The 11,945-nt window shown below is 38.3% G+C and overlaps 1 protein-coding gene across 2 annotated transcripts in view; it reads right to left on the reverse strand.

The window, feature by feature from the left end:
- Nucleotides 1–209: 209 nt before the first annotated feature.
- LOC146478978 (uncharacterized) overlaps nucleotides 210–11,945 on the reverse strand; it is an 11,879-nt gene continuing 143 nt past the window's right edge. Inside the window, exons 1-11 of one of the 2 annotated variants that reach the window (XM_085111183.1) lie at nucleotides 11,896–11,920; nucleotides 11,706–11,800; nucleotides 9,414–9,532; nucleotides 8,350–8,489; nucleotides 7,142–7,221; nucleotides 6,140–6,188; nucleotides 5,325–5,400; nucleotides 4,348–4,420; nucleotides 3,182–3,311; nucleotides 1,385–1,510; nucleotides 210–429 (exon numbers count right to left, since the gene is read on the reverse strand). In XM_085111183.1, the coding sequence (XP_084967309.1) occupies nucleotides 325–429; nucleotides 1,385–1,510; nucleotides 3,182–3,311; nucleotides 4,348–4,420; nucleotides 5,325–5,400; nucleotides 6,140–6,188; nucleotides 7,142–7,221; nucleotides 8,350–8,489; nucleotides 9,414–9,532; nucleotides 11,706–11,791 (984 nt within the window). In that variant the 5' untranslated portion in view covers nucleotides 11,792–11,800; nucleotides 11,896–11,920 and the 3' untranslated portion in view covers nucleotides 210–324. Of the gene's footprint in view, nucleotides 430–1,384; nucleotides 1,511–3,181; nucleotides 3,312–4,347; nucleotides 4,421–5,324; nucleotides 5,401–6,139; nucleotides 6,189–7,141; nucleotides 7,222–8,349; nucleotides 8,490–9,413; nucleotides 9,533–11,705; nucleotides 11,801–11,895; nucleotides 11,921–11,945 lie in introns of those variants that run through there. The other variant, XM_085111182.1, reaches the window with a different exon arrangement.

Below are 11,945 nucleotides of genomic sequence, written 5' to 3' on the forward strand. Positions count from 1 at the left end.
TATACTACCTACAGTGATGGAAAAATTAAATAATTTTTCCTGCACAACCATCCTACCTCTTCCTAAAAATAGCTAAAATTTATTTTTCGTGAACAGCTTGCTAACAACACACACGAAACACACCCTCTAACCCCCACTAAACGCACTCATGTGAACTCACACAAACCCTAGATTGGTTCCCCATTTTTAACATCCATTCTTGTTTGCAAAAATAAAAAAAACGAAAACAAAACAAAAAAAAAAGAAACAAACAACAACAAACCAAAAAAATCAAACTGTGGGTACATAATTCACTGTAGACCCATTTTTCTCCGGCGTAACGCACTATTTGACATGTGACTTCGACCCACTTGCGGTTTGCACCTTGGACATGATCGCATCTTCTGACACTTCCCCTAAAGCGGTTGCATAGATTTGCACATGCGCAGGCTGAAACAAAAGTCAAGGATTGATTTAACTGAGGATAAAATGGTTACCGTGACTATTTGCCACGGTCACGAGAGAAAGAAACAAGATTCCCTCTTTATAATGAACAGCGACTCTTGTGTCAGTCAGATCACTCAGCCAAGTCATTCTTTTGGCCCTATTCCAGATCAGAAGACCAGCGACTACAAAGCAGCATGCAGATATCAGAGAAATGCAAACCAGTTTATTACATGTACGCTAGCATTGTGTTTGTATGCCATTGTGTATTTCTTGCACATAACACTTAAGCCCAATAGGGCTAACGGAGAACTTTGTAATTCCCAAAAGCAAGGATGCCCATGGCCAATACAAACAACACAACAGACGATCGGTTCCGCAGCAGACCTTTGAGGGCACAATGTCCAGTCGGATGTATATGTCAACGAGGATCAAAAATTTCCTCAAATCATTAACCCCAGCAAGAAAGGTCGAAATGTACCAATCCCTGGAGTTCATTAACTGCTATGTATTCAAATGATAGCGTCTTAATTTAGTTCCCACGAAACCAATCACGAACTCTCGAGGTAAATTTCTTCACCGTCCTCGGGAAAACAGCAGCGTATAATGATCAGATTTAAGGTTTTATGCAGAACATGAACGCATGCTGAACAATTTTCTTTTCTCTTTCTGAACTTTAAAGCAGCCACTACGACTTAATCTCCTGCATAGTTCGGACACATTACACTTACAAAATAAATGTGTTGGAATAGCGCAAAGTTATTCAGGGTAGTCGAGAATTCAATTTTTTTTAATTTTGCTTTCGTTGACGTCGTCATCCCTGATTATTAAGTTCGCTGTTCAATACACAATCGGTAGGCACAATCGCCATAAAAATGACACAATTGTTAGACAAATCATGAAGTAAGATATCATGATTGACACCTTACACGGCATTGTGATAACAGGTAATAAAGGATACGTGGAAGGCCTTGTCAATGGTTGCCTTATACGTGCTAATCTTTCCCTTAGCCATTGGTTTGACGTTTTCGCCTACCCATGATATAAACACAAACTTTACCGTTGTTATCTCATCAACTACATCTTGCTGGCAATGAAAAAGAGAAATAAAAGTGTTAGAAGAGATACGAGACTTTTCGTCAACGTTACATCTAGAATGAAGTGCCCATGGGCCTGGGTATATATGTAATGTTAAAAAAAACGGGTTTAAACCCGATAAAACACGTGCTGCGAGTTCTTTGAACGGCTTCAAAAACATTCCTGGAAAAGCGTATGTCAATAAAGTTCATAACAATTATTATGCTTTTGTGAACGTTGGAAATTAGCATACAAGAAAAACACCGCAAACTAATGAGGAGTGTTTTATCAGCTGATAAAACACCGCATACTAAAATAAGGAGTGTTTTATAAGCTGATAAAATAACGCATACTAATAAGTAGGAGGTTTCTCGATATAGTCACTGCACGTGATGTATTATCGACCATTTGATAGGACAACGGGCTTATTAATTAATGATTTTTGAAAGCTATTTCAATCCACCGTACCGAAAAGAAGATGGCGGCTGTACATTTAACGACAATACCTTTCGAACCTAACACAGGAAATAGACAGATGGGAAGCCCTATTTTTGACAAATGCGTCCTTGTACTAACCACACTGTGTTTGCTAGTTTTGAAGTCTTTAGAACTTTTCTGTGCACTTTTACGAGCGTTTTTAGGGTTTTCGTACACTAAGAATAATGGCCGGTAAATCTACCAGTAGCCATCTTCTTCGGTACAATGTATTAACGTTCTCGGATCAAAAATCCTACGCAACACGACCGCAAGCTTAATAAATTTACCAAACTTAGCTATTGCGCGTCTCTTCAGAACATAAATCACAGAGGTGCATGTTTAGGACAATTTCTCTCATTCCGCCTATCGCACAGAGAACCGTAAAATGTCGGACGGATTTCAAAAGACTTAAGCTACCCATATTAGCTTTGCCGTTTTGTCGCGTAAGCTTGAGGGTTAAAACCCGACAACGTTAACTGGAAGACCATCAAAATCGTTATTCTTTTTTTCCAGTGTCCGTCTGTCCGTCCGTCCGTTCGTTCGTTCGTTCATTTATTTATTTACTAGCCACTGTTTTCACTACAATTCAAGATCCGTACACCTCCTGCTCTGCATTCTGGAACCCTTTCAATTTAACGAACCAAGCGATACAGGAGCGAAAAAGATTCGCTCCCGATAACGGCAGCAGTGGTTATAGATGGTATAGACTATTGTGTTATTAGTATACGACCTTAAACGGGCTCCGAACCTTTGCCTCAGTGCGAACAAAACTGCCAGCAAATGAGGATGGCAGGGCATCAAGTGATCCAAGGCACCCAGAAAATATGAAAAAAGGAATAACAGCGGCTAAAAATAGGGAAAATAGGAACCTTTGAATTTCTTCGAGTTCTAACAACAACTGTTTCACAACCCAACAATTTCATATTTAACAAACATGATGGCATGGATCTCAAATGTCACCACATATCTTACCAAACATAGCTATCAGAAGAAACTATCAGATTCAAGATTTTTTTAAAATTTATTTGTTAGATAACGGTACTTCACAAGATGCCTCTAATTTAAGACACTAAACTGTAAGAAGTATGAGCAGTAATATATTTTTATTGCAAAGAATATCCGGCCTGTCCGATGGGTTTTTTCCTGAATTGGATTTTGGTGCTCAGTTTTGGCAGGGCTACAAGCGGAGTTTATGTAAACTTACCACTCTAAGTAGCGCATAGGCTGCAATGTCACTTTCCAGCAGTCCGCGAATTCCCTTCAGTCCATCTGTTCCCTTTCCAATCAGCATAATGGGCTTCTTGACATTCTTGTCACCATAGGAACCAACACACCTTAAAGATAATACAGAGTGCATCAAGGTAGAATTCCACTGGGGCACGGCCTGTGCGATTCGCAAGTACCGGTAGGCTATAATTTGAACAGCAAATTCGCGGGAAACATCGACACAGCCAAACCTCGTCCTCAGAGTCTTCGCGATATTGAAAATGACGGTACGCGCGGAGAAGACCCTGAGACACGCTGCAAAATACTCCACGAATCGTAGATGTTTTGTCCCGTCACACACTTGATTTTCGGCTTCGGTACACTCTGGCCGGGATCAAATATGGCGCTCGCTTTCTTTCTGAGGGTAAGGGCCATATTTGATCCCGGCAAGAGTGTACCGAAGGCAACTGAGAAAATCAAGTGTGTCACGTGACAAAATAATACACGATTAGCGGAATATTTTGCAGCATATCCCAAGGTCTTCTCCGTACCGTCATTTTGAATATCGCACAGACCGTGGGGACGAGGTTGGAGTCTATTGTATTTATACTGTGACAGGGCTATTTTAGAAATTGGCCAATAAGAGCCAACTAGATCCCCTTCTGTAATTTTAGGGGGACCTTTTACCAAGAAAGGGGCCCAAGAAAGTGGGCCCCAAAAGGTATTTCAACTTCTTCGCACAGTCTGTTCAGAAGCAACTCAAGAAAGTACAGAATACGAACACAAACAAACGAAGAAGAGAAAGGCAATTGAAACATTAACAGGCTATAAATTTCGAGGTGCAGAGCGGTGGTCATCTCAATCTTATTTTCACTGTTGCTTTCGAATATTTCATTTCAGAAAGTAAGTACAATTTTGTGCGCCCCATTTCGCAGAAAGCCCGCAAAGCCGTACTCTACAATAAAACCTGCTGTAATTCGTTGTGGCTATCACAGGTAACATCGCCAGGGTAGCGTTTAAAAATTTGCAGACAGGAAAACAGAGAATTCGTCTATGAACTGATATATGTAGCTCTAGCTATGGAAAGAATTTCTTCACGTGCATTTCAAGCTAGAGTAACGAAGGTCGGAGGAGCAGTCAAACTACGCCTCATTTTCACTTTACCAATCTGTTGGTGTATCATCATTTCGTACTTCTGCTATCGCGTCGGTTACGGCAGCATCAATGTTGACAGCGACTGCAAGTTAAGCAAACAAAACAACAAAAATAAGCCAGAGCACTTTTTGACATCAAAGTACGCTACCATCACTACAAGTATACTAGAAGTACACTGGAAGCGTATTTTGAACAGCTACTTGGGTAATGGGAGTCCGCTGGGAACATACTTTTTCCACTAAACACTGAACAACAAGAACAAGAAGAAGAACAAGAAACAAGCAGAAAAATAAATAAATAAATAAATAATATATAATCGCAAGTTTATTAGACGCACGCAATTTCCGAAAAACAACGTCTTTACGTACACATTTTGCTTGGAGTTCTGGTTGGTCAATTTGTGTTTGTGGTTGATAAGGATGATTAGTTATGTTTTAGAGTTATACATGTAATTAAACGACAAACTGTAAAACCGGGAACAAATTCGACTAGCAGGTAAAGCTTAGACAGCAGCGAAAGTCTGCTGCTTGCTAGTCTCCCATCAGAGACTTGAAAAGCGCAAAAAGCACCACAAGAGACGCGGGGAGGGCGATTAGCTATTCTCCTCTTCCTTTAGACGTCAAAAAAGAAGTAAACCCGGTCAGCGGAGATCATGTTTAGCTTGTTTACACACAATTATCACAGTGAACTGTTGTTGTGACCTGTGATAAGTAAAAGAAAAATGCCCGGCCAAAGCGAAAACTAACGATTCTTAGTTACCGTTAGCTCATCTGTTACATGCAAAATGAAAGAAGACTGAAGTCAAGGAAAAATAAACGATAGCAAGTTGGTGCAAGCAATTATCTTGTGTTGTCTTTATGTAGTCTTTCCTTTGGTCAGGGGGTGATTAGGACGCACACAGCAGAGTGATTTAGAATTGAGTTAGTCGTAAACATTATTCTAAATCACTCTATTGACTCCAGTAATGCTCGTGTAATTTTTCTTACCGGAACCAGGAGTTTGGAAACTAGCTGCCACTTTTCCAGTTTTGATCACATTACTGCTGCTCGTAAAACCACGATCCTAACACAAGAAAAACCATGATGAAACGGTAAAAAGATACGAAAAGACCAAGTCTGATAATCAAAGTGCTAAACAAAGTGTAAGTAAATAGCACACTTTAGGTAAAGAGAATAATAATTATTATTTTAAGAACGTACGTGTTCCTAAAACAATATATTTAGTAAATAAACCCCTCCAGGAGGGCGGTTTATCAGAGGATAACGCTTGAGGGCGAGCGTTTGTCCTATAAATGAAGAGTTGGCGTTGAAGCAAAACTTTAAGGGCAACTGTAAAATCCAGGGACAAAATTCCATATAAGGATTACATTATCCAACGTACCAGGAAACTAGAAAGGCATTTATTGGTTTAATTTCCCCCCAAATAACTTCTCAAGCAAGCACGCTATATTTTGGAAAAGACAAAGAAATTTCACACTACAGCTATCGCTTGATACCCTCCAAATGACTTTGTTGGTCCAATGATATCACGTGATAATCTATCTGTGATAAGAGGATGTTACCCCAGTCGCCTAATTATGATGATGACAATGATGACAACTATAACAATGACAATGATCACATCGTGATGATGGTGGTTTAAGAATAAATTTTGAAAAAGAAAGACCATAATTAAAAGAGAAGTTATGTGACATCGTCCAATTAGTATTAAAAAAATCTGTTAGTATTTTTTGGCCCGAATAAGAATGCCTTTGCAAGGTTCTTCATGTTAAAGTAATCATAAATCATCACTTTGGACTAACCTGTCTTTGTGCTGCATCTGTAACATCAAGCACTTTGTTTGTTCTTCCACTGTATTTTCAAGAAAGAGGGATGAACAAAATATTTTTAGCAAGAAAAACATATTAACAAATGACTAAGAAATAATAATTATTGTAGAAAGAAAGGAGGGAAAGAAATCTAAGTAAGTTAGGAATACAGGAAGGAAGGAAGGAAGGAAGGAAAAAAGGAAGGAAGGAAGGAAGGAAGGAAGGAAGGAAGGAAGGAAGGAAGGAAGGAAGGAAGGAAGGAAGGAAGGAAGGAAGGAAGGAAGGAAGGAAGGAAGGAAGGAAGGAAGGAAGGAAGGAAGGAAGGAAGGAAGGAAGAAGGGAGGGAAAGAGGGAAATAAGCAAGTGGGCAGGAAAAAAGGGGGATAGAGGGAGGGTCCCGGTGAAAGAGGCAGTGAAGGAGGGTGGGAGAGGAAAGGAAGAAAGGGATGGAGGGAGGGAGGGAGGAAAACAGTAGGTGGGGGGGGGGGGAGAAGGGAGGAAGGGCCAGGGAGGGTAATAAGCAAGCAACCAAGCAAAAGAGGGATAGAGGGAGGTAGGAAGTGAGAAAGGCAGAGGAAGGGTGGGAAAGAGGGAAGGGAGGGAGGGAGAAAGGAAAGAAGGGGAATGGAGGGAGAGAGAGATGAAAGGAGGGAGGAAGGAGAGAGGGGAGCAGGAGGAGTTGAATGAAAAGAAAGAACGCAAATATAGTAACAGCAGTTACTGAGTTCTTAGCAAGAAGCCAAAGATAGCATACAGCTGTAAGTCAGCAGCCATTCATGGCTAGAACAAGTAGACGGTGGAATATTCAGACTAGCAGGTGTAAAAAAAAAAAAGGCAACTTAAAACAAATAAACTGATAAGTAAATTATAAATAAAGGTAAAATAGCATACTGACAAGTATTTTTGAAATTCAGCAGTCATTGAGTGCACTCATATTGTTATAGGGAAGAATCAAGTTGCAAGCCATAGAATAATGTTTGCCTATCGGAAAGTTACCTTGTGTCTGACAAAAGTTTTAACATGTCTTCCTCTGTTACTTCTCCCCTATGTGATGTCTCTATTACACAATGGTTTGGCTGAAAATAACATTACAAACAATCAGATAAATACTAATTCAGGCCCATGTTTTGTCCCTTTTTTATGATTATCTGCCCATTACTTTGATTGTCTGTACTGCATGTACATCCATGTATCTGGGCATTTCTTTTATTGCCTCCTTTTATTGACTGGAAGACCATTCATTCATTCTTTAGTTCACTTAGTCAGTTGGTTATTTATCTGTTCCTGTCCTCCCAGGCTCTCTCCAGTCATCTCTCACTGAGTCCTCCTCCCCATCCTCTACCACACCCCCCCCCCCCCCCCCACTTTCATTCCTCTCCTCCATCAGTCACTTGACTTGATCAGCTGACTTGATCACCTTTGAATCAAACTGCACGGTTTGAGATGAAGGGGTAACACATTAGGGGAATAATATTATGAACACAATTACAGCTACATAAAAGGAAGTAATAGCAGTTGAGTAAAATATTTAGAGTACAGTGTATACAACATCTTCTGAATAGCAATAATGATGATGATGATGATAATGATGATGATGATGACAAGAATAACCTTCCAGAAGGGTACAGTTATGCACTATGTACCCATGCAAATATCTGCTTGACTAAAAACCAATGATAATAGTATTCATTCATTGATAACTTGTGTTGGCAAATAAAATGTTTTTGGTGTTTAGAATATACATTGAATAAACAGCTGCTTAATAAATAGTGGATATTACATGGCCGCTTGGAGATGCGAAATTTCTCTTCATGTGTAATGAGAAATATTTCACGCGTGAGCGCAGGGAACGAGTGAAATATTTTTCAACACGAGAAGAGAAATTTCGTATCTCCAAGCGGCCATGTAATATTCTATTTATTATATAAACATGAATGAAATACCAAACCATCTCATTTTCACTGCGAAAGGCGCTATTTATTATGTAACCATAGCAACGTTGTTATTTTCACGTGTGAAGATATCACGTTTCCGCACGAAAGCTCACCTGGTATTTCACTGGTGTTTATATAATAAATTACAATATGCAAGGGATCGCACAATTGTGAAATGTTTATGTACTATATATTTATTAGCATCTTCAAAGAAAAAAAGTTATACTTATATACAATAAATATTCAGTTTGTAGGACTTTGACATCAAACCTCAAAGTGCTCTGCGACACTTCCATGCACCACACCAAACTTGCCCTTCTTGGTGAATGGGACACTTTCTCCAATCCAGTGAACATAAACAAATTTGACAGTTTTCTCCATATAGGTATCTACCAACTCTTCCAAACGGACTGAAAAAGTAATGTGTACTTGATGAAAATTACAATGAAATGAAAGTGTGATTTTCTTTGGGAGTATGACCCCTGAATTTCCTCAGTGGGATAATGCTACATTGGCGCTGTTTACTAATCATTTTACATGTCACTTATCGAAAAGTTCCAGGTTCAAATCTTGCTAGCATTCACAGCTGGAAAACTGACTCTGGCTATTACAGTGTGATTATCTTCATTCACTCTTCATTCACTCATTGATGTTAAAAGTAAGTAATTGAATATACACATAATAATAAAACTATTGTCATGTGCTAAGTCTATCAATGCCAGGGAAAATGTGTACGTGTACACCAACCTTATAGACAAAAAGGTATCTAAATTAGTTTTGCGGGAAGGCACTAATATTTCATTTAGAAGAACTTAGGGGCTGCAGAAATTTCAAGGAAATTAAATGCATGCAACTATTGAGCCCAAGGAAATACATGGCTTACAAATCCAGGACTTTTCATGAATTAATTGTTTTTCTTTTATATGGTTCTGAGAAAGGAAAGGTACAGTCTATAGGTCACACCACAAGCCATAGTGGCCCTCACAGCCAGTGCTGGAGGATTGGTACACTCCCCCCGCCCCCGGATGCCAGACCTTCGCCGGGTTACCCCCTGGAGCAGTATCATTGTTAACGGTACCCATTTATACACCTATGGATCACAGTTTCTTGTTTAAGGATATAACACCACAATGAAGATACCTCCAACCCCATGGTCCTCTGAACGAAAGTCTCATGAAAGTCAGAGACACTAAATAACCACTACACCAACATACCTCCACAGACGTACAAATTACTTTGAACAATTGCAATAAAATCATTAGGTGATGCCTGAACAAAATGTCAGCTTGTTGACATGGTTATGACAGTCATTGTAAGTTACTTATTAACCTCACCTAGAGCATACATCACTTCGTTATCTTGCAGATGACTTGCCATTTCGTTTGCACCACCATTTCCTTTTGCTTTAAAGTAGATAACATTTGGGTTGCTTTCCCAGTGTGCAGCCAGCATCCTGCAGAGTAATAACATTCTTAGATAGCAACAGCAACTAGGTGACATCCTCAATGTGCTGCCCGTATACTGTACTATTAATAGAGTACTTAATATTACATTAAGATAGCAACAGCACCTACAGACATTATTGTAAATGAGAGCAATCCTGAAGTTTTGTGCCATTTCTTTTTCTTTGGGGGAGCGGGTTGGAGGGTGCCGGGTCTGGGAAGTTCAATCTGGTGGTCACTGGAAAACAGTATTGCCTCCCACAAATGGCCACTGACAATTACATATTTGCAAAACTCATTACTGAAAATGCATTTTAATCTTGTCACATTTCATTACACGTTTAAAATTAATGTAAAGCAGCAGAGTGCAATTTAATGACTTACCACCTCTCTACCTCCCCATCAAAGATTAGAGAAAGTTACCTTTTGTAGCTGAGTACGGAGCAATTTGTATGCTCATGCTTGTTGGCTCACAGGATCACCTCTCAGTTATTTATTGCATTAGTGTCTTTGTCAGAATCATTATCAGTTATTACTATTAACAGTATTTTATCTGTGTGCCACTAAAACATAATACTTTAATTAGAATTACATGTCATGTGAAACAATCAACATGCGCTGGTCAGAAGACATTAATATTGTTGTGTAATTGTTACCATCCAATAAAATTAAGACAGCTATCTCATTTTATGGTTTGTTCCTAACATTTATTATTATTATTGTTATTATTATTATTATTATTATTATTATTGTTATTATTATTACTATTATTATTATTATTATTATTACTATTATTATTATTATCATCATTATTATTGTTATTATTATTATTATTATTATTATTATTATTATTTAACATAATTTCATTGATGACATGTTCAATGAATATGGCCATGTTAGTCAAATGTCACAACTTTCACTTTTCATGCATGCACAAGTGGAACAGAAACTGGATTGTAGCCAAATGCTTGGAACTTTCACTGATCAGTACACAGAACAGCCTGTGAGTATGGGCCAATTTTGCAATTTATTCCTCTGAACTTGGGCAAAATCCCACGTTGGGATAAGTGCTTAAAGTAGCTTAACTTAATGTGCCCTTGATCAGGTTAATTACTGCAGTAATAGAAGCTTATGATCGCAATTCATCACATTATAAATGTAAAGGGTCATCATTTATAACTACAATTGTATCCAATTAGGAGGTTTTGAATGATCTGCAAAATTCACTATCTCACCACTGAGTTTCAAGCACAACGGAACTGTGAAAAGTTTGAATCAGCAAAATTTAAGTTTAGGAAAGTTAAATTTCTCCATTCTATTTCATATTTGTAACCTACACTGTATTTGCCAAGAGAATTAAGATAGAAGATATATAGAAGAGCAAAAAATCTATCTTTAAGATGAAAATTGAATATCATGATCTTTAAGAGAGTCACCCTTAAAGAAATTAAAAAGGACTGTGTGAGGAGATAATTGAACAGTGATTTAACAATTTTCTCTTTTTTTATTAGTCTCATAAAAAATAATTGACACTATAATATTTTTTTTTTGTTTAAGAGGAGAGGATGAATTGTTTGTTGTGTCATTAGCACGTGTTGATGAAATTATTCCCTGTTACATAATGTACACACCAATTGATCTTTACAAACTTTCCTTCGAGTGAATCCAGACAGTGATCTCAATAAACCAGACTTTTGACTTAACATGTGCTTAACGAAACAATAACTTATACTATACAATAATACTGCACCTTTACCAGCCGCTGAGAGATACAATGTTAACGGCTCAAACGGCTTTCGGGAGCTCCGAGAAGCCAATGAAAACACAGCAAAACACAACAGCCAAGCTTTTTCAGACTTAAATGTAATTTCGTATTATTTGAATTTTAACGCCGTACAAACTCACATATTACGATTTGGTGACCTGTGATATACATGTCACGACAGGTGATATGGAATATCTGAGGAAATAATTTTAAATTCATGTACCTTATCCTAATATCCTTCCGCGGCGGAAATAGATATATTTTCGATTTTCGCCCAGCCGATAGTTATTTGTTGAAATTAACTGCAAAAATACCGGCCACTGACCGCAACAACAGCAATGATTTTACACAAATACTTTCAAAGCAACGCCTACTTGCATATTTCACATTGAGAATCTTAACGCTTTCGAGGAAATTACCAATTTGTTGAGGATTCATCTCTCCTGACATCCATTATCGCGCCCTTGAAAGAACTTTCATCTCTTACTTCTACTTGCGTGGACATGTTTTCGATCTGGAACAATATTGAGAGCAGATATTCAAAGACTCATAGCACAGATTGATCAATAGATCGAGCAATGAGAGCAGACAATGAAAGAGACAGCCAACACTATGGTGAACACGTATTCATTTTTTCCTTCAGCCCAGCATCCTTAAAT

This window comes from Pavona decussata, unplaced genomic scaffold, assembly GCF_977016875.1.
Source record: "Pavona decussata unplaced genomic scaffold, jaPavDecu1.1 SCAFFOLD_61, whole genome shotgun sequence".
Taxonomy (NCBI): domain Eukaryota; kingdom Metazoa; phylum Cnidaria; class Anthozoa; order Scleractinia; family Agariciidae; genus Pavona; species Pavona decussata.